General features: G+C 42.2%; 1 protein-coding gene across 2 annotated transcripts in view; it reads right to left on the bottom strand.

The window, feature by feature from the left end:
- The window catches only part of LOC147034978 (myoferlin-like), a 424,490-nt gene that overhangs the window by 135,765 nt on the left and 264,774 nt on the right, over positions 1-23,951 (bottom strand). For both annotated transcript variants that reach the window (XM_085891822.1, XM_085891829.1), the window contains 8 exons: positions 22,708-22,857; positions 18,744-18,872; positions 18,267-18,427; positions 17,871-17,985; positions 15,222-15,324; positions 12,685-12,818; positions 5,803-5,991; positions 4,541-4,628 (listed from right to left, as the gene is read on the bottom strand). In XM_085891822.1, coding sequence (XP_085747948.1) covers positions 4,541-4,628; positions 5,803-5,991; positions 12,685-12,818; positions 15,222-15,324; positions 17,871-17,985; positions 18,267-18,427; positions 18,744-18,872; positions 22,708-22,857 — 1,069 coding nt within the window. The remainder of the gene's footprint in view (positions 1-4,540; positions 4,629-5,802; positions 5,992-12,684; positions 12,819-15,221; positions 15,325-17,870; positions 17,986-18,266; positions 18,428-18,743; positions 18,873-22,707; positions 22,858-23,951) is intronic.

Genomic DNA, 23,951 nt, shown 5'->3' with positions numbered 1-23,951 from the left:
ATAACTAAAACAAAGGTGAATAAAACAAATAAGAGAATCAATTTAAAAACTAGTAAGTTAGAGGATGTAAAGAAAAAAAATAAATATCCTTGAATGGACTGAAAACTTTGATGGTTATCAATTGAACAATGGAAAAACAATTTACTATAATCTCAAAATTATATGCGGCTCAGGAGGTGGTCAAACAAGAGCATTAAGAGAAGTTTATCATTTCGTTATGGCACAAAAGGGGTATCTTAAAAAATATAAAGATTCAAATGTTTTATTTTTAAATATTTTAGATGGGGATTATTGGGCAAAGAAAATTAAACTATTGAAGGAATTTTAGAATGAACAAAACTTTATAGGTTCAATGAGTGAGCTAAACAATATGCATTGGTTATTTGAAAAAGAGTGCCCTCAGGGCTTACATGTTTCAGATATTTCTTTTGAATCACCTTTAACAAATCACATTACTACTTTACTACTTGAACAAATCTTTATCTTATTGCATTGGTTATTTGAAAAAAAGTGCCCCGAGGTAAAAAGGGGAGAAAAATAAATATACCTTGGGATAAAAAGGGGGTTTACTTTAAGGGAAAAAAAAATATGATCGCTGAAAATCCCCCATTCATTTACATGGGGAAAAGTGAGCCAGAATCAGTATATTCACCCTACTATGCAGAGCAGGATACTTGCAAAATCCACCCCCCTCTGCAATGGTTGCCATGGATACATAAAATTCTCCATTTCATTTCGATTAAAATTGATAATCTTAATCAAAGCTCAGGTCAATCAGATGAAAATTGATTATTTTTCAGATTGAAATTGATTTTAGAAGTTTGACTTTGAGTTGTCCTTTGACCATTTGACCTCAAAAATAGTTGCTTTCCAAATTCAGTGATGCACTATGCAATTCCTGTTCAACTTCCAACTTAAAAGGATGCAAGTTGACGATTTTTCATTTGAAAATTGATAATTTTAGAAGTTTTACCTTGAGCTGACCTTTGATGTTTTGATCTCAAAAATAGTTGGTTTCCCAATTCAGTGATGCAATATGCAAATCCTGTTCAACTTTCAAGTCAATCGGATGAAAAATGATTTTCTAAATTTTACACCTCAAGTTGACCTTTGACCTCAAAATCAATGGGCTTCTCAGTGGAGACTACCTCCACAACTTGGTGAAGTTTCATGGCTATAATTTTTAAATTGTGACCTGTTGGTGATTTACAAACAGACAGATTAACAAAATCGGCTGGGTGGGGTGCAGGAGAAGCATAGAGGGTGGGTGGGTGCAGTGCAGGGGAAGCAAAGAGGATGCAGGGCATGAAGGAAGCAATGAGGGGGCAGGATGTGAAGGAAGCAAGGCAGGCTCAGGAATGGGGAAAAAAAACCAACGAGGGGGTATGGGGTGGATGGACATATAATCTGGGGATGCCAAGCATGGGTGGGGGTGGAGGATCTTGGAGTGGGTATGCAGAAGACTTGGGGGAGGTGACTGACATGAGGGAGTTTGTCACTGTAGTCCCACACACAGTACAAAGAGGGTTGGATTTAAGAATTCCAAGGGTGGAGAGACGAAGACAGATATGAGGATTGGAATGTCAATCATTATTAAAGGCACGAAGAAAGACAGCACAATATGAACACGATGGTGGATGAGGCACAGGTTTACGAATCATCCAGAGAAGGAGAGAGGGGAAGAATTGAAAGCAGACTGGGACAAAGGTGTTTAGAAACATGGATGTGGGAAGATTGAGCATTTTTTAATTGCTGTTTTAAAAAGTTTAAATTGATGGATTGAGAGTGGAGGAAGAACAATAAGTGGAGGAAGGAGGAGAAGAAATTTTCTTTTGTCATTTTTTATTTGTATTAAATAGAAGGTATAAGTATGGAATTAAAGTGAGAGTGGTGAATAATGGAACAGATATGATGAAGACATGGCAAGTGTGTATGGAAAAGTTGGAGAACAAAGTTCCAAAAAGTGGGTAGGTCCAAAAATCATGACAGACTGAGACACAGGATCAAAACAAATAGAATAAGTGGGATAAAATACACAGGCATGAGCACTCAGCATGATGAACAATCAACACAAACAGAAAACAAAATCTACGGCAGCACAGACAAATCAGGAACAGTTACTTCGCTTTTTGGAAGCAGCTCTTTTGGAGGACTATGGTCAAGAGCATCTTTTGCCATGGGGGAGAAAAATATCTGTTGTTCCAATAGTGCTTCATCATCTCGATTCGTAATGTGAATAAATGCTTTAATGCAGTAATAACTGCGACCATTCTTTCCCTGCAAAAGGTATAAAACCTTATGTGCACCAGCAGACAGTGAGAGGTTAAAACGAATTAGACACCAATCTTATAGTTTAGTTAAAGATTAAGAAGTCCAACTTAGTCATTGATAGATTACACTGAACAACATATTTCAAAAATTTTTTTTTACTGGAGATGTGTAAAGTGATTAAGACTAATTTGGGTACGCTGATTTCAAAAATCATAACCGTTTTGCTGTATCACGTCAGGATTTTCAGGAACAGAAATATTCCCATTGCCTAGAAGTCAGGATTTCAATGAAATTTACATATGTCTTTAACATGTCTATTTCGTACAATTGTTGTTAACTTGTGTTATATTTCTTTCTTTCAGATAAAGATGAGTAGGCGTTCCTGTACCAATCATCCTGACAACTTCTGTTATGTCTGTGGTCGGTATACCAAAAAAGATCAACAGCGAAGTATATCTACAGCAGTGAAAATGAAGGCCGCCTACTTTCACTACTTCGGGTGTAAGGTGGGGGACCAAGAACAGAGCTGGGCACCACACATCTGCTGCACAAGCTGTCACACAACCTTGACTCAGTGGTTGGTGGGCAAGCGCGCAAGCATGCCATTTGCGGTGCCCATGATATGGCGTGAGCCGCAGAATCATCATGATGATTGTTATTTCTGCTGCACAAGCATCGCCGGCTTCAACAAGAAGAATAAAGGTCACATCAAGTACGCTGACTGCGTCTCTGCTCGTAAACCTGTGCCTCATGATGACGAGAACCCCGTTCCAACACCTCCAGCTGATCAGAACATAGCTGTAAGCAGTGGTGAAGAGGATGGTGATGATGAACCTTTTGAACCCGACACTCAAGAATCACACCTTCTGAACCAGGGAGACTTAAATGATCTTGTAAGAGAGCTCTCGCTGTCAAAGGCGAAGGCAGAGCTGCTTGGATCAAGGCTGCAGCAGTGGAATCTACTTGAACCTAACACCAAGATATCCTTGTTCAGAGCACGTCACAGAGACATGGCTGAGTTCTTTGAGATGGAAGACACGATGACATTCTGCAGTGACATCAACGGTCTGTTGAAAGAACTTGGGTGTGATCACGATCCTGCAGACTGGCGCCTCTTCATCGACTCGGGGAAGAACAGCTTGAAGGCTGTTTTGCTCCACAATGGCAACGAGAAACCATCAGTCCCACTGGCTCACGCGTTCGGCATGACAGAGACCTATGAGACTATGCGGCAGCTGCTTGATTCCATCAAGTACAATGACTTCAACTGGCACATCTGCGGAGACTTGAAAGTGGTGGCGCTGTTGTTAGGGCTGCAGTCAGGCTACATGAAATACATGTGCTTCCTTTGTCTCTGGGATAGCAGAGACGACAAGAATCACTGGACGAAGAAAGATTGGGAAGAGCGAAAAGAGCATGTACCTGGTCGACACAACATGAAGCATGTCGCCCTTGTCGACCCAGCCAAGGTTTTCCTTCCACCACTCCACATAAAGCTCGGCTTGATGAAAAGTTTTGTACGGGCAATGGATCTGAATGGGCGTGGGTTTTTATACCTCAAGGAAAAGTTTGGCAACACCTTGTCGGAGGCCAAGATCAAGGCTGGTGTCTTTGTTGGACCGCAAATCCGACAGATTATGAAGGACGAAACTTTTCCGACAACTCTAAACCCCAAAGAGCTGGCAGCGTGGAGGAGCTTCAAAGCTGTGACGGCCAACTTCTTGGGGAACGAGCGCGGACAACTATGAAGAAATAGTGCAGCAGCTGCTGGAGTCCTTCAGGAAACTTGGCTCCAGGATGTCCCTGAAAATCCATTTCCTACACCAGCACCTGAACTTCTTCCCTGACAACTTGGGAGCAGTCTCGGACGAGCACGGCGAGCGATTCCACCAAGAGATTTCACTCATGGAGACGCGTTACCAAGGGCGGCACAACCCGAACATGATGGGCAATTTCTGCTGGTTCCTGCATCGTGAAACTGACACAGAGCAGCACAAACGCAAAGCCAAATGCCGAAAGCATTTTTAATTACATTCTAGTGGAGTTTTTCTGTAATTTCTATAATTTTGAAGCATTCATGATGAAATAAATGAATAAATGAATTTTTGTAAATTTCATTGAAATCCTGACGTGATACAGCAAAACGGTTATGATGTTTGAAATCAGCGTACCCAAATTAGTCTAAATCACTTTACACATCTCCAGTAAAAAAAATTTTGTTGTTCAGTGTTATCTTTGTGAATGTCCACCCACATACATCAGTACTCACCATCTAAAAGACAAAAAACGAATGGGATAGATGCTCTCTGGAGGGTTACACAATCATGCTGATTACTGTAACTGTCCTCTGCAGAAACCTGGAAAAAGAGATTTTCATGACAACTTTCGTTCAATTCAGCAGAATTTTATTTGCAAGGAATGTGGCATGAGAAAAACAAATCTTAACCCCGATAAATAATTTACTCGAATTACTGACACCAGACATGACAACTTGCACAAACGATCGACACAATGTTAAAAAGTATCACAAGAGCGAAAAGTGCTTTTCAATACATGTCCCCTACCGATATGATACAAGTCCAAAAAGGGCACAACTCTGTGAAAAATTGAAGAAACACCCTGAAACTCAAACTTTTTCTGTAACTTATCATGATAAAGCCATGTACCAAGTTTCAGTTGAATATGTTGAAGGGTATGAGAAAAAAGGTCAGAAAAACCACAGGAGGGACGGATGGACAGACGGACGGACACATGGAGAGCAAACCAGTAGTCCCTTCCGGTGAAACCAGAAGGGGACTAATAAACAAGGCATTCATTAAGTTTCATTTCAAAAGACCGATGTGACAAAAATAACAGCCATGCCATTTGCAATAAAAGAGAATACAGTTCAGCAATCTAAAAAAAAACAATAATTAAAAAGGTCCCAGTTACATTCAGCACTAAACGGTGTACAATCAGAACGACCTTTCCCCCTTTTCCAAGTAAAAATAAAAATTGGGGGAAGATAAGTGTTTATGTTGATGAAGTTACAATTGTGATTAACTTGGCCCACTCTTTAAAAGTTCAAATGGAATCAAAAGATGAAGAGGAAGATATGAATTGATTTGCACACCAAATAATGTTTGGACTGGTATCAGTTATTTTCGTGATTAATATTACATGCCAGATTGTAAAACTGAGAGGTAAAGGAAATAGTGTGTAAAGGGTGCAGACAGGAAAGGCCAAAAGTCCAAAACCCGACAGACACCAAACATGATACACCGGAATTAATCTTTGTGGTTGGTGAAAGGTCATGAGAAGATTGCCCGCATTTTATACAACTAATTCGAGGCAGCAGGTTGTTCTAAAGAGTGCTTGCTATCAAGCTGTGCAGCATGGGTTTGATCCCCAAGTCATAATTAACCAAAATCTGCTGTGCTGCTGGGGGTTCAAAGAGTTTCATCTGGGGGATACAAATGGTTGTTGGCTGCTGAATTAACAGTATACTGCATGAATGAACAAAAACAAATTCTGAAATGCAACTTGATTTACCAGTGAGCCTTCTAAAGCAAAGATTGCGGTGGCAACAGTATGATCACTTGGCTTCAAGTGTCGTTCCCACCGTCGACGGCGGAATTTGTCTGTTTTGCATGGCTTCCTGTGTGAAATCTTGCCAAAGCTTGTAGCGTATTCCCATCCCTCTGCTTCCTCAGAAGTTTGTTCCCAGTTGTATTTTTCTGTCTGAAAATAGAAGTACATTACAATAAACAAGGTCCTGCAATAATAATTTGGCCAACCTCTAAAATGAGATAATCAAGCCAAATTTAACATAATGCTTGGAGTTTTGTTATGTCATCTATTCAATAATGGAGCTAAGTGTCTGTTATCTCCTCCGAGACGAAGCATCAACAGTCCACGAAACTCAGCTATACTGCACTGAGGATACATGACTGGATCACCATACTTTTTAGCTTGCAATCATGAAAGAATGAGCAAAAATTAGGAGGGTTAAAAAGTGAAGCCCAGACCGCCGGGCATGAGCTATGCAGCATGAGGTACATCACAAAACATGGTTGGTCCAGTGCAATCACGTGCCGTTAACAGAACAGACCAGTGATGGCAGGTTTACAACATTATCGATCTTTATATATACTGAAACGCAAAATAAACTTACCAATTGTTTGAAATGTAATAAAATTGTAACATTTCAAAATAAAACAAACCAACAATTACTAATTGAAACATTGGCATTTTATTGATGACATGTCAAGTTTTTTACCAAGATACACCATCTCATAAGTTTGTTCTACAGTACAGAACAGCAACGGGTGAAATGTCAGTCCCCTTTCAATAGCGTGTGTGGCCACCATTGTTTTGGATACAGGCAGTGCATCATCGACGCATACTGCCTACCAGTCTTTGGATGGATTGCTGCTGGATTCTGTCCCACTCAGTCCTCAATGTCTGAAGCCATCTGACTTTGGACCATCTGCCTGTCCTGCCTTGCAGTGGTGACTCTTGGCCTCCCTGATCGAGGTCTGTCATCTGCAGAGTTGTGGAAGGTGTCTGTCCACCAGGGCCGATATCGTCTGGTGTGAACAGCCAAGGCGACGTGCCACCTCACGGTAGCTCAATCCGCCTTGCAGTATGCCCAAGGCACACTGCCTTGATCCCTTGACAATCATGGCATGTTGATTGAAATGCCCATTTTGCACTGGCCTTTTTAAAGCCAATATCAAGACATCACGTGCAGCTCATTAAAATCATCCCGTACCCCTTGGCTAATCACTGACAGTCAAAACTGCTGTTCAACAGCTGTGCTATGAAGTGACCATTGAAGGTTCAAGTAACCATCCGTGACCGTTTTGTCTGACAGCGAGGACACTATTGTCCACAAATAAGTTCACACATTTACGACACGCAGTGTTCTTGTTGATATTTGAAGGTTTAAAAGGTGGTAAGTTTCTTTTGCGTTTCAGTGTATATATATATATATATATATATATATATATATATATATATATATATATATATATATATATATATATATATACATATATATATATATGTACATATATATACATATATATATGTATATATATATATATATATATATATATATATATATATATATATATATATATATATGTATATATATATGTATATATATATGTATATATATATATATATATATATATATATATATATATATATATATATATATATATATATATATATATATATATATATATATATATATATATATATATATATATATATATATATATATATATATATATATATATATATATATATATATATATATGTATATATATATATATGTATATATATATGTGTATACATATATATATATATGTATATATATATGTATATATATGTGTATATATATACATATATATATACATATATATATATATATATACACATATATATATATATATATATATATATATATATATATATATATATATATATGTATATATATATATATATATATATATGTATATATATATATATATATATATATATATATATGTATATATATATATATATATATATATATATGTATATATATATATATATATATATATATATATATATATATATATATATATATATATATATATATATATATATATATATATATATATATATATATATATATATATATATGTATATATATATATATATATATATGTATATATATATGTATATATATATATATATATATATATATATATATATATATATATGTATATATATATATATATATATATATATATATATGTATATATATATATATATATAATATATATATATATATATATATGTATATATATATATATATATATATATATATATATGTATATATATATATATATATATATATATATATATATATATATGTATATATATATATATGTTTATATATATATGTATATATATATATATATATATATATATATATATATATATATATATATATATATATATATATATATATATATATATATATATCTTAACACTGATGAGCCAAAACATTATGATCACCTGCCTAATATGCTGTTGGTCTCCCACCCGCCGCCAAAACAACGCCGACCCGCCAAGGCATGGACTCCACAAGACCCCTGAAGATGTCCTGTGGTATCTGGCACCGAAACATTAGCAGCAGAGCCTTCAAGTCCTGAACATAAGTTGTGAGGTGGAGCTGCCATGGATTGGACTTGTTGGTCCAGCACATCCCAAAGATGCTCAATCGGATTGAGATCTGGAGAATTTGGAGGCCAGGGCAACACCGTGAACACTTCATTATGTTCCTAAGACCATGCCCGAACAATGTGTGCATTGTGGCAGGGCACATTATCCTGCTGAAAGAGGCCACTGCCATCAGGGAATACCATTGCCATGAAGGGGTCTGCAACAATGTTTAGGTGGGTGATACGTGTCAAATTGACATCCACCTGAATGGCTGGACCAAGGGTTTCTCAGCAGAACATTGCGCAGATCATCACACTCACTCCACCGGCTTGTTGTCTTCCCACAGTGCATCCTGGTGCCATCACTTCCCCAGGTAAACGGCGCACACGTACACAGCCATCCACGTGATCTAAAAAAAAAAAAACACATCGGACCAGGCGATCTTCTTCCACTGCTCCAAGGTCCAGTTCCGACGCTCGCGTGCCCATTGTAGGTGCCTTTGATGGTGGACAGGGGTCATCATGGGCACTCTGACCAGTCCGACTACACAGCCCCATAGGCAGCAGGGTGCGATGCACTGTGGATTTTGACATATTCTTCCCGTGACCACCATTAAAATTTTCTGTGACTTGTGCCACAGTAGACCTTCTGTCGGTTCGGACCAGACAGGATAGCCTTCGTTGCCCTCACACATCGATGAGCCTTGGGCGCCCAACACCCTGTCACCGGTTTGTGGTTTGTCCCTCCTCAGACCACTGTCTGTAGGTACTCACCTCTGCTCACCGGGAGCACCCCACAAGCCTTGCCATTTCAGAGATGCTCTGACCCAGTCGTCTGGCCATAACAATTTGGCCCTTGTCAAAGTCGCTCAGGTCTTTACTCCTGCCCATTTCTCCTGCATCTAACACATCAACTTCAAGAACTGACTGTTTACTTGCTGGCTAATATATCCCACCCCTTGACAGGTGCCATTGCAACAAGATAATCAATGTAATTCACTTCACCTGTCATTGGTCATAATGTTTAGGCTTATCAATGTGTATATATTGGAGCAAGTATATGTGATTATGTCTGAATGTATGTGTTTGTATATATCTGCTCTTCACCCACTGGTTGGACAACTGACCTGAAGTCACCCACAATTGTAACCTGAAACACTTAACCTAAAGTACCTCGAGGACCCAAAAGACCCCCCCACCCCCCGAGGACCCAAAACACCCAAAACAACCCTGAGAACCCAAAGGACCCTGAGGACCTATGTAACTCTGAGGACCTAAAAGATCATGAAGACCCAAAATACCCTGAAGACGTTTAAAGACTCAAAGGACCAAAAATACCTAAAGACCCAGAAGACCCAAAACACCCCAAAGACCCCAAAAACCTAAAAGACCCTGAAAGAAACAAAAGACCATAAAGACACCGAAGACCCAAAATACCGAAATAATCCGGAAGACCAAAAATACCTTAAAGACTATTAAAGAACCTGAAGACCCAAAACACCATGAAGGCCCTGAAAAACCCAAATACCCCAAACACCAGAGACCCAAAAGACCCCGAAGATTTAAAAAGACCCTGAAGACTTAAAAAGACCCTGAAGACCCAAAATACCTAAAAAAACCAAAATACCTAAAAGACCATTAAAGAACCTGAAGACCCAAAACACCCCGAAGACTTAAAAAGACCCTGAAGACCCAAAATACCTGAAAGACCCAAAAGACACCAAAGATCCAAAAGATCCCAGAGACTCAAAAGAATCTGAAGACCCTTCAATACCCAAAAGACCCTGAAGATCCAAAAATGCCGCAAAGACCTCGAACACTCAAAGGACCAAAAATACCCCAAAGACCCAAAAGAACCGAGAAACAAAAACACCCAAAAGACCCCAAGTACTAAAAAGACCATGAGGACTCCAAGACCTAACATACCCAAAGGACCCAGAGGATGCAAAAGACTGAGGACCCAAAAGACCCAGTGAATCCAAATGACCCGAAGGGACAAATTACCAAGAGAACCCAATACCGAGAGAACTCAAAATATCTCGAAGACCAAAAGTCCCAACGGGACTATCGGGGACCCATGAAAATTCTGCATAATGTAAAATGTGACTTTCAGTTGCAAGCCCCCCCCCAATGCCAACACACACGCAATCCCAAGTCCCCAACCCCCCCTCCCAACTTTGTCCTCTCTCTGCTCTCCCCCTTACAACCACACCCAAACTCTATGCTCCCCTCCCCTTTCTTCATATCCTCAAACACCCCCCTCAACTCAAAGTCATCCACTCCCTACCCCCCACCACCGCCCCTTAAAAGCTTCAAACCCCTCAATCCCAACTCTGACCCCTCTCTGCCTCTACTCTCCAAACCCACCTGTCATCCTCTCCCATTTTCTTCTTCAAATCTTCAACTGCCCCAAACTCAAGTGCTCAACCCCCCTTCCACACCCCAAGTCCTCGGTCTCAATCTCCCTCCTCCAACTGCATGCACCCTCACCCCCAACTCTCTGTCCTCCCTTCCCAATTTCTTCCTGTTCTAAACAACATTACACAGGGAACTTTGGCACATGAGAAGGCCATTCGGCCAATCATGCCTGCATTGTTCCTGTCCCCGTTTGTGAAGAACAATGTTATAATTAAATAAAGATGGAATGTTAAATTCACAATCACTTTTCCCCTTTCTTCACTTATCCTCACTATAATTCACGGTTCAATGTTTGTGTCTTTGATTGGTTGTTTGTCACATTACTCCTTCTGCAGTTGTGGGCCGATTACATCCAGACTTGTTCTATAGGATCAGCATGACTTCAATTTGTGTATAGGGGTGTTTTTACCTTTGCCAGTGGTCTTGGGGAGGGGGGGGGGAGGGGACGGACGCAAATTCTCCATGTAAATATGTATCACGTAGCATCGCCTCCAGATGGGGAAGGGTATAACAAGTCTGAGGGTTGTTGGCTTGGGATCCTAGGATCCTGAATTCAAATCCCACTCAGCTGTTGAATTAATACAAGGTGGGGTTGACTCTGCCTGTCATCTTTCTGAGGTTGGCAAAATGAGTGCCTGCTTGCTGGTATACTGTGTCAGAGTGGCGACCCATCCAGGATTGTGCCCAATAACCAAGGAGACTGCTTAGGCAGCACCAACGCTATGCATAGAGTATGATGCTAATGGATGGATGTTTTCACTATTTACAGTGCAGTATTCCTGTCCCCACGTTTTCCAGTGCAGTGAGATATTTTGAATTACAATCAGTATGGATGTTTTTACCTCATGCAGATCACTTCATGGGTTAAATTAATTTTTTTTGTGCAGACAGAGCTGTCAGTTGCCGATACACCGCCAAAATAAAGGTATGCATCAGAAGAACGTGTTGTATGCTTGGAACAAGATCGCCCATAGGGTGGGCACTGCATGTATAAATAAGATGTATAGGTGTGCTCGTCTGCACTATCATATTGTGTGCTCGTGTCATATCACGCACTATTTTCCAATTTACCTGAGGTCATGTTTCAGGTCTTTCAACCACAGATTACCAGTAATGTGTATGTATGCATGTATGTGTGTATGCATGTATATATATATATATATATATATATATATATATATATATATATATATATATATATATATATATATATATATATATATTGTTGTGGCAACGGGTACCGAGACACCAGCTTGTCACTCAGGGGGATTAATCCCCAGTTGTTCTTGGTAGAGCCGGACCTGGGGCCACCGCTCCCAATTAACGTTGTAGTACGTTGGGATATTTTAGAACCACGAACGCCACCCAGTCAACCACGAGTTCCAGTGTCCACTGTCTAATTATTCTGTTTAACTAGAGGTCACGTAGTTACCTGAGCGGGGAGCGTGCCCTTGGCAAAGCACCAATGTTATCTCGATTAGATTTTAATTAGGGCGGCCGAGCGTTTTAACCGCTGGTGCATGCCGACGATTTTTGGTCATATCTTAGACCGGCAGCCCAGAGACATTTGGTTAGATGAACTCGGTACCAATATCTGACTATGGGAGTGTGTAGGGTGCGTATACTCGCTCTTCCATGATCCTCGACTATGTATACAAAAAAACAAACAACAACAAAAATCTCATCACACTTAAACATAAAGTGTTGATTTTTAAAAGCATTTCCAAACTTCATCACAAAACAATACATGGGATATTGGTAAATAACACCAATGGGTGTGTGCATCGTTTGCATTTACACTTTCTGCTGGAGCCGATGCAACAACACGTGTTCGAATGAGACGTCGTCGGCGTTTTGAGTGATAAACCTTTTCCACAGGGTACCATACTTTGGGCACATTTTCTCCTGGAAGGACAGAACCGTACTCCCACCCTGTTGGGCATAAATGGCGTTGAAATCATTATCATATTGTTTCAATGCATGCTTCAAAGACATACCAAAATAGAATGAATTAAAAAAAACAAGGAAAAGTAGACACAGAAAAGGGCATGGATGCCCACATAAACCATGCCACATATCCACCCTTACATGAGAATTCAAGACCAAGCATGCATTACAACGAAGAATCCTTATGGACATCATACCAATCAGAGTCAGAGAAAAATAGCAAAGAAGAACCTTGCAGACAAATTGAAAGAGATACCTCCTTGAAGCCCTGGTGGAAATAGTGGGATTGAACAGCAGTTCCCAAAATATGAGAAAAGAGGAAAAAAAAGAAAAAAAAAAAAAGAGTGGAGGTCCAAACCAACAACACCCAATGCTGGTGGCAAGCATGTAATTTTTGAGTTTAACATCGAGGGGTTCCTCGAACAGTGCATGCATTCTGACATAGCTCGGGAGGGGCAGAATGCTGAGAAAGCAGAGGAAGCTGCGTCAGATGAGAAGCTTAAAAAATATGCCCAATGGACCTTCAGCTTATCTGGGCCCTGGCCTAATATTGTCTCCCAAATTTAGTAGCATTCTGACTGTTGGGTCTTGAGAGGAACATTTATTGAAGGGATTTACACAATTTTGCCAAAAATGTACTGTCAGCCATTTTGACACACTTCTGATCATGTAATCTGCATGACCTCCACAATTTAACATCCCTACCTTGGCCTCATGCTATAACCCAAATTTGATGGTGTTCTGACTGGTGGGTCTGGAGAAGATTTTTGAAGAAATTTACTAAGTTCGCCATGTTGACCTTGTTAAAGTCAAGTGACTCAAATGAGCTTTGCAGTCGCCATTTGCAGTGAGGAGCGGAACATTGCTGCCAAATTTCAGCCGGATCGGCCCAGCGGTTTGGACGGAGAAAGCAAAATAAGAGATGGACGGATGGACGGAATGACAGAGACAGACAGACAGATGGACAGATGGACAGAATTGTAATTCCAGATAAGCTAACAATATACAAGGCCACTGACCTGTCTGCAATGTCTTATATGCACCCTATTTGTGTGCAGTGTCTGTGTTATGTTGTGTTGTGTTGTCACTCGACTACTCCCTCAAACGTTTGTGAAATTGTTCCAAACTTCTGGTAAAATTTCTGGCATGTACGGATTGGTACCCATAAAACCCCATGAAGAGCAACAGGCTTGCAACAATACTGGATTGGAATCCGAACAATAACTAGAAAGCATGTCAAAATGAAAAGCCCATGCACATTCACTTTGTACTCAAACTAAACTTGACAAAAACGATAGTTTAAAGTTGTGGTCTGGACAGATGCACTGAAGCTCAATGGTAAATAGACAAAGAAACACGGACGTGAATTTGAAAAAAATGGGGCGTCTCGCACTTGATGCCCTATGGTGGGGATAATAAGGGCTATTTGTAGTCAATATGACTTTGCCCTTATCCATTTTGACCCAATTTCAAATTCTTTTCTCCATATTCTCACAATAAAGGTTTGTTGAAAATTTGATGACAAAAGCTCAAATGGTAAAAAAGTTATGGCTTGGATGCATGGACACACACACACACACACACACACACACACACACACACACACACACACACACACACACACACACACACACACACACACACACACACACACACAAAACCCAGTCGCCTGCTGCGCCGCATGGCATTGCATTGCTGGGTGCTGCCATCTTGTCTGAATCTTTATATCCCACCACCATGAGAGTGCGAGCGGAAAATCTGATTGGTGGAGACAGCGTAAAATTTTTCCAAAGTACTGAACACTAAGGGTTTTTAGAAGTACAAATAAGGTGATTTGTGTTCTGAAGTGTCTAAAATACAAATCAATTGAAACCAAAAAAATTATAGGCTGCAGAAAAAAATTAATCAAACCATTGGATTGTAAGTTTACCGCTATTGTTGCATTTGGGAAAGGGTCTTTTATACCACCTTATTCAACACGTGAAATTAGGTATTTGTGCATGTTATTTGTGTCCTTTGTAGTTTCCCCAAAACAGCGTTTCCTTTTTGGAATGTTTTTCAATTTTCTTGACTGCCAGACAGACAGACTGAAGCAATTACTTCAAGCGGCTGTGTGTGCATGCCCACTTGGGGCGAGACTCCGTACAATATTTCAAAATTCAGGTCCAAAGTGCTGTACTGCAAAACTGCAGGTTTGTGGAAGTGCAAACAAGCTGATGTGTTCCACAGTGTTAAAAATAGGGAATTCAATTGAAGTTCCTCGATCATAAACCGACATACACACAGGCAGAGTGAACCATCGCTTCCCCCCTCCCCCCACTTTGTGTTATGTGTGCAGGGTAATGAAGATGAAAGGAGATAGGCATTCCAAAAAAGATAAACACCAACCATGCTCATCCACAGCACGATGCAGATCAACTCTCCAATCTTCTTCAACAACCCAGCCTGGTGGGCATACTATCTCATGTTTTGACAAAGATGGATCTCCATTCTGTGAAAAGGAAACAATTCCTGTCATACTCATTGTATTTTTGAACATCATCCGAAAATTTGAGAAGTGCCTGTCTGTGTGTTTGTTTGTTTAACTTATTTGCATCCCTAAACCACCTGACTGAATGATTTGAGAACTGGTTGGTATACTCAATGTTTGCATGGAAGGGTTTTAAGGGGAGGGGGGGGTAATAGTCCTGTGCGTTCAGTATGGGGGGAGGACCCTAATTTTCTATATCTCAACGACTATGGCAGTGCCACTCACCGCGGCAGTGACGATTGCAAGTCAAAGTAAAAAAATGCCAATTCTGGGGGAATTATGCCGTCCACGGTTCGGGGGAATCATCCCGTCCACGGTTCGGGGGAATCATCCTGTCCACGGTTTGGGTGAATCATCCCGTCCACGGTTTGGGTGAATCATCCCGTCCACGGTTCGGGGGAATTATCCCGTCCATAATTCTGGGTAAATAAACCCATCCGTAATTCTGGGGAAATCAAAACGTCCACGGTTCGGTGAAATCATCCCGTCCACGGTTCGGGGAAATCATCCCGTCCACGGTTCGGGGAAATCATCCCGTCCACGGTTCGGGGAAATCATCCCGTCCACGGTTCGGGGAAATCATCCCGTCCACGGTTCGGGGAAATCATCCCGTCCACGGTTCGGGGAAATCATCCCGTCCACGGTTCGGGGAAATCATCCCGTCCACGGTTCGGTGAAATCATCCCGTCCACGGTTCGGGGAAATCATCCCGTCCACGGTTCGGGGGAATCATCCCACCCACGGTTCGGGGAATCATCCCGCCCACGGTTCGGGGGAATCATCCCGCCCACGGTTCGGAGAAATCATCCCGCCCACGGTTCGGGGAAATCATCCCGCCCACGGTTCGGGGAAATCATCCCGCCCACGGTTCGTGGGAATCATCCCGTCCACGGTTCGGGGGAATCATCCCGCCCACGGTTCGGGGGAATCATCCCGCCCACGGTTCGGGGGAATCATCCCGCCCACGGTTCGGGGGAATCATCCCGCCCACGGTTCGGGGGAATCATCCCGCCCACGGTTCGGGGGAATTATCCCGTCCACGGTTTGGGGGAATTATCCCATCCATAAATCTGGGTAAATAAACCCATCCGTAATTCTGAGGGAATCAACCAATGCGTAAGGACGGTTTCTTCGCGAGTGTGAATAGAAACAAAGACGTTTTGGTTTTCTATTTTTTTTCTCTGAAAGATTAAAACTTAATTACTTAATCGGACTTTCTTTAAAAATGATGATATGCACCATACTCAAAACAGAGCATTGGTGCTACTGAAGAAATGGGTTGACATGGGTTATTCTGGGTGGTCTGCCATTGCATTCCCTGCAGATAGTGAAGGCCGGCCACAAAAAAGAAAAAGAGTGAGGGCAGGAATTTGAATTTTGGCCATGGTGCCGGTAATGCTCTTCAGAAAGAACACCATGAAATCTTTAACCTCTTCTAACTAATGCTGGCAGACAGGATGCCCAGTTTAACGTCAATATGAGGGATGGCACACAATTGATGAATAATCCTGCCTGTGAAACACCATGATTGCAGTTTATAGCTGGCCTGAGATTTGAACCCAGGTTACACAGTTTAGAGCTGATTGTGCATACCTCTAGGCTATCCAGTTGGACCTCTGCAAAAAAAAAAGATGAGCTGAGCATAAATCATTCTAAAGTTTTGGTACATGTTACAAAGCTGATGCAGGCTGACATTAAAAAAATACAAAAAAAAAAGCTTTCACAACTTGCGAATAGAAGCTAATATCTGCCATCCAGGTCATCATGATATTGAAAGTGTAGATGTTTGGATTTTAAGGTAAATGAGTTTATCTGTGGTATAAATATAATATATAAATATGAAAATAATGAATACATCAGAAGAATATTATGCAAAAAGCATTTCCTGATTAAATTCTGGAAATATGCCAATACAAAAGCATTTTCTGATACAATTTCTACGAGACTCGGTGGCATAGCGCTTCGAGCATCCCCTTTGACTCTGGGATGAGTCTGGAAGGTCTGCGGTTTTAACCCGACCTCGGTCGAGTCGTACCAAAGACTTTAAAATGGTACTTGCTGTTTCCTTGCTTGATGTTCAGCATTTAAAGGATACAGCATGAATAAACTACAGCGGTTAACATCCATAAGGAGGAGTGTGAAGAAAAAAAACAATGTCAGAGAAATTGTGTCGCTGGTTCCGAGATTGCCCTGGAAAGTTGCGACATTGCCTCCAAGCACAGTGGCTGTATTTTTCTGAAGTTAAGTCCGGTGTTTCATACATTTATTGGCATGTGTGTGCAATTTATGATGTAAGCTCCTCCGCAAGCGTTTCAGTCATTATAAAATAAAATTAATTATTGCATATTTCCTTTCTTCTTCAAGGTTCTCAATTTGCTCTGATGCATTTCAAGGAGGATTTGGGAGAGGATCTGTATGTTAATAACAAATGATTAGTTGTTTGTAGAAACTCATGAAAGAACATTCGAACAAAAGTACTTGGGAAGGTGAGTGTCCTGCAGACTTACCACATCTGTATATTGTTGTTGCATCACCCTCCAATAACCACCAAAGCCACGCACCTGGTTGTCAAAAACCTCTTCCACAAACTGCTGGTGCCCAGCATCTTCTGCAGCTAACAAGCTGGGTACATATACAGGGAAAGAAATGACAAGACAAAATTATTCATTCATTCACACATGCTGCCTTTCCAGGAAATGCTGCAATAAATTCCTTCAAAGTTCATGCAACTTTGTTTCTCTTTTTCCTCACTATTTGTGCAGTTTTCCATGGAATTAAACACATTTGGTGTGAAATGTACACGGCGTGATACTCGAGTATTGTCCAGTCCAATACTTGTCTGTGCTTTTTAATCATATCATACCATGACCCTGCAACTGACTATGTTGTAGACATGTACTCACCTCTCTTCAGGGTGTATGTGCCAATCACCATCCCACTCCCAGTGCAAAGGTGGCATGAAGCTCTCCTTCAACAAAGGAATACACCCTCTCATGTCTGACCAAGGAGGGCAAGGAAGGCCACTCGTTTCCCAGTCCCAGAACATTTTTTTCTGGTTTTCATACTGTAACAATGTGGTGAAACAATATCAAAACTGACAAAACAAGAGAAGAAGTACAAAGTTTTAAAGGGAGGAATACTTTGAATACGATATGCCGACCTATTGAGAGCAATGATTGTTTACCTATTTTACCTGATGGACCTTTCTTTATGTACCTCACGTATCAAATTGTTCGATAATTTCATGGGGTATACATTCTGCTTAAAAGGATTAATATTGACAATCCACTCGTTGCAGTTTGGTTTAACAGGGTGAGAGATTGCTGAATCGGCATACGTGCAAATACATGAATTTGAAAAATGAAGCAATTTCCACTCACTGTTTCCATGAAGATAACATACTTTCCCTCTTTCATCTTAATAAAGTCATTTTCATCAGAAGGCAGGCCCAACCAGGTTCTTATGCGCAGCAGCACAGGAATATCCACAGAGCCTTTGTGCAGCAGAGGCTGTTCGGGCAGCAATAACACCTCTGCTATTAATAAGTTTAAAACAAAACATCAATGATCCTTCGACATCTTGATTAACATTAAACAATATTACACTCACAACCTGTCAGGTCAGGTCAGGTATGGGAGCAAGCACCAGAGCAGCGCGTCGCTGCGTCCACTTTCCGCCGGTACTGCAGTCTTGGCGATCACCCTTCCCTTTCCAGAGAGGGACAACAAGGCCCCTCTTCCAGTCAGAGCGCAGAATTGCATGCAACAACATGAGTGCAGCATTTCCACCAGCCTTGAGAAGTTCAGCATGGATGCCACAGATCCCTGGAGCTTTACCCCTTTGAACCAGTTCACCGCTGCCTGTGTTTTCACAAACGATGGTGGACCACAGTTGATTGGATGGTCAGCAATAGGGATAGTAACGCCCTGACGTCCAACTCGACAGCTGGGGTATCAGCCTGGTACAACCGCTCAAAGTAACTGGCCCAGCGGGCCTTCATTTCGGACTCCTCTGTCAAGAGTCTACCACACTCTGCTCTCACTGCAGTACACCGAGGGATGGGCTTGGATCGATGCAATGCACGAATTCCCCTGCAAGCAGGACGAGAATCACTTGACCACAGGTGATGCTCTACCCCCTCACAGATTCCTTGCACATAGGCCTCCTTGTCCACCCTGAGCGCATGTACAGTTTTATGCCTCAGCTCCCTGAACAGTTCAGCTCTGCCATTCAGCCTGGCACTGCGACTCTGGTCAATGGTATCCAGTGTCCCATGAGAGACAAAATTCTTCTTTGTCCGATGGTGAGTTCCAAGACATCCACCAGCAACATCAAGGACGGTGGTCTTGAAGGCACTCCACAACTCTTCAGGACCTCCCAAAGCACCCAGACCCCCCAAATCTCCACTCAGCTTGTTCGCAAACTCCTCAGCTACTCTCTCATCCTTGAGCTTGCAAACATCCAGCCGAGGCTGGGATGGTACCATTCTCCTGGATTTACGGTGCAACTTCATAGTTGTAACAACAAGCCGGTGGTCAGTATTGAGGAACTGAGCACTCCGGTAGACCCTGCAGTTCTGGATCATCCTCCAGCGACCATCAACGAGGACATGGTCAATCTCCTGTGCCACACCGCCAGCGTTGGAATACCAAGTCCAGCGATGAGCTTGGAGGCGCTGAAACCATGAACCAGCCACCCTAATCCATGACTTCTTGCAAACTCAAGGAACTTAGTGCTATTCAGGTTCACAGTTCCAGACCCATGGGGACCATCACATGTCTCATAACCGTCCCTATCAGTTCCAGTCGATGCATTGAAATCCCCCAAGACTAGAAGTGTATCTCTGGGGCACTGATTAACCACAGACTCGAGCATGGCGTAGAAGGTGTCCTTTACAGTGAGATCACTTGCCTCATTCGGAGCATACACAGAGACCACGGAAATGACACCGAAGGAGTGACGAATCATTAATCTCATAATACGCTCGTTGACCGGTGTTACCTCAGTTATTGCGGTCAGCTTATTGGACACAGCTACAGCAACTCCGTGGGAATGGTAACCATCAGAGCGACCAGACCAATAGTAGGTGTAACCACCCATCATGATCTCGTCGCAATCCGGTCTATGAACCTCAGAGACAGTGCTGCAATACCGATATCCAAACGCTTGAGCTCAGATGATAACAGAGACAGGTGATTGTCCTCTCTTCGGGATAGGACATTCCAGGCACCCACCTGAAGGGACCGCCTCAAGTTAACCCAAGGAGACTGCCGTCTGGTGGATGACATCTCAGCACCACTCCGACACACTCTCCCGTAATCTGACCCAGGGAGGTTACCCCGTGGTTTCCCTCCTATCATCAAAGATTGGGGGTCCCAAAGGCCTTGCCCCAATCCCGTCGTCCGTTGAGCTGCTCTGAGAAGGGAAGCTGCACAGGAAGTACTCCCACGGAGTGGGTTTTCAGATTTCTTTTCGTTTTTGTGTTTTGTGGAATAAAGGGTTTTACAGTGGCCGGAGTGAAAATCCTGCCACCAACCTCCTAATACGAAGTAACCCAACTGCAGTACGATGTCCGCAGACACAATTGGGCATGAGATATGAATGGCCGTTGGCTCACAAGGAGCTCCTCCACCCTATGACAGGTTTTGTTTTTAATCCTGCTGGGTGTCCAGATCCAAACACCCTCCTCACCAAAAAACCTGGTGGGGAGATGGTTTATTCGCCGACAACCCGACCATGGAACATGTTAGTACAGGTTAGCATGATACATGTAGCAAGTCACAGATCTAATCTGGCCTGACCTGACAATATGGCATTAATATATTGCCACGGAAATGGCCCTGAGGAGGCTACTAAATATAGGATTAGCTCAGATCCCCCATTAAATGCATGTTTCGCTCGGTTGTTCAGTAAAATGGACGATACATGTGTGTCGGGAGGTGTAGGATGCATGTGTTATTGTTCGTACAGTAGTGGTGTGCCGAGGGCTCCTTCTTCTTCCTCCCCTCTCCGGAAGATAGGCCCCGCCCAGTCGGCTGAGGGGGAGTGGCCTGGAGAGGGAGGTGGAGCTAGGGGGAGGAGTTTGTCAGCTTCGTAAAGGGGGATGAGCGAGTGGCTCGCAGCGAGCGAACGAAGACCTCGTGAAAAGGTTCAGTTTGGGGAAACAGTCGGTTTCGAGGCGTGCTCGGGTTTCGAGGCGAGAAGGAAAGGCAAAGGTGATTCTGCAGAGAAAGAAACTGAGAGGACGGAAGTGATTCTGCTGTGAGAGAAACAGCAGTCAGCTTTGAGAAGCAGGCATAGAAAAGGAAAGAAAAAGTGATTCTGCCGAGAAAGAAACTGAGAGGACGGAGTTGAGAAGTCGGGCTTCGAGGCAGGAAGGCAAGAGAGGAAACAATGGAGCCTCTGACGGTCCCGACTCACCTCACGGCTCGACGACGTCTTGGAATCCCATGGACCCAGCCTGCCGGAGCCTGGCACTACGATTTGGCCTTGTCTCGGGAACAGGCCAGGCCTGGATTTGTATGCTGGACCTTGAGAGAAATCAGCTGAAACCCATCGTCGATCTAACGGTCCTGTGCCGTCGACATTGCGCGGGGCCAGAACATTGCGCGGGGCAACATTGTCTTGTCTGCATGTTTTTTAAGGCATATCTCATTAGGGACCCCCTCGAAACCTGTAATCCATAGTTCCCTAGTTAAGAACGGGCTAAAGATTGTTAATAAAAACATTGTCGTGAATGTTTTGCTTGTGTTGTGTTCTCCGTGGTCCCCAATAAATCTGGTTGGTTCGTATGAAGTTGCCACTATGGATTAATTTGTGTCGCATAGAGGAACGATCCGTTCGATTGGCATATAAAACCAAAAATGGTTACAGACTGGCAGAAAACGCTCGGCATCCGACATAACCAGTCTGTAACCGGGGTTCTATTTCCCCAACTGGTAAGGTTTAGGATTACGTTGGTATCGCGATTGAAGACGCGTGACCCAAGGCCTGTGCTGAGCCAGCCGGCGTTATAAACCCCGGAGACGGTGGTGAGGGTGGTGCCAAGAGCCGGCTGAGAAACCCCCCACCCCGGATCCGCAACAATATATATTAGAATCCAAGTAACGTTCTCCATTACCTTCTTGAGGTTGAAATGGAAGATTGTTATCACATATAATCAAGGCATATGGAAGGAACATTTGACCCATTAAAGCTATGCTTCATCCACGTGCTCACACTTTAACTTCTGTGGTGAGTGAAAATCATACAGCAAGCCCAAAGCAGTTAATGAGGCATTATACAGTCATTTTTATTTAAGAGCACAGAGAGAGAGAGATGGAGGTAAAAGTAATGAAAGATTACCTTGAGGGGGATGGAATGGATGACCCCACAATATTTGCCACGGGTTTTTGATGGTCCACAAAGGACTTCATGGGCAGGAATGCGGGCATAAGCAACACGCTTGTTTCCATGCAGCATCCAAATGATCACATCCGGTATGCTGCTTTGTGGCTGAAAAAAATAATCCCCCCCCCCCAAAAAAAAATTAAATTGGGACTTTATACATTTGTGTGCTGCGAGTGGTTGTTGGTATACATTATTGCTGGGAGGTCAGCTGTGCCAATGATAAAGTTTTCCCTTTAGGTTATGACAGGAGTTTAACCAGCGTAAGTGCTTAATCTTTGCTTTTATACACTGTGAGATATTAATACTCACCAACTAATGCTGTAGACAGATCCCAGCTTAACATACAGGCTGATTGATTGTAACAACAGGCATAGACTGTGACAACATCAATCGTACAGTTTATAGCTGGGCCGAAAAGCAAGCCCAGCCAAGACAGGTCAAAGGATATGTTCTCTTCCATTTTCATCATACTTATGGAAAACAGGGATTTAGGTAAAGTAACGTTTAGCAGAAAATCAAGCCGTAACATTGAAAAACTGGCATTAAAAAATAATATAAATCCTATTCAACAAGAAGGCCTTCATCCACAGCTTGATGGAGGACTACTCTCCTCTCTGGGATGGCACCCCTGGCTCACACCTTGCTCAGCTGGACACCAGACACCAAGGCCTTCAATGTATTATAGGAATCTCCCGTGATGAAGCTGAGTCTATGGGCCTATCACTTTCCCATTGCATACAGGGCAAGGCCTCTGTGTTCAACTGCCTCCTTTCTGGTATTGCACATTCCATTCATTCTGTGTTAATGACCACGTGTGGTTAGCTGTGCCTCTTGGCTTGAGAAGGCTTGCAGACTGCAAGCGAAATGTCATCTGAGGTGGACTCTCTTTCCTCTTTGTTTCAAACTTGGGGAGAAGAGTTTACTTGGACAATATTTGATCTCTTGGTTGGCTGTGCTGTGTAACTGAACGATATGTGTATGTAGATATAGATACATATATACATATATAAACAGATGCTTGGTACTACAGAACTTTAATATGGATACAAATAAACATGACATGGTGACTGAAGCTTTTTGTGCTGCACTCTTCAGGGTAAAAATTAGCAGCAAGTGAAGAAGGAAGTTAAGGCGTGTGCTTTATTCGCAGGTCGAAGCACGTGGTTTCTTGTCACTGTGTGACACGATCCGGTTATGTA

Source organism: Eptatretus burgeri, chromosome 1 (assembly GCF_056783735.1).
Source record: "Eptatretus burgeri isolate ZD-2024b chromosome 1, Ebu_testis_v1, whole genome shotgun sequence".
In the NCBI taxonomy this organism is placed as follows: Eukaryota; Metazoa; Chordata; class Myxini; order Myxiniformes; family Myxinidae; genus Eptatretus; species Eptatretus burgeri.
This window is presented reverse-complemented; position numbering and strand designations above follow the sequence as displayed.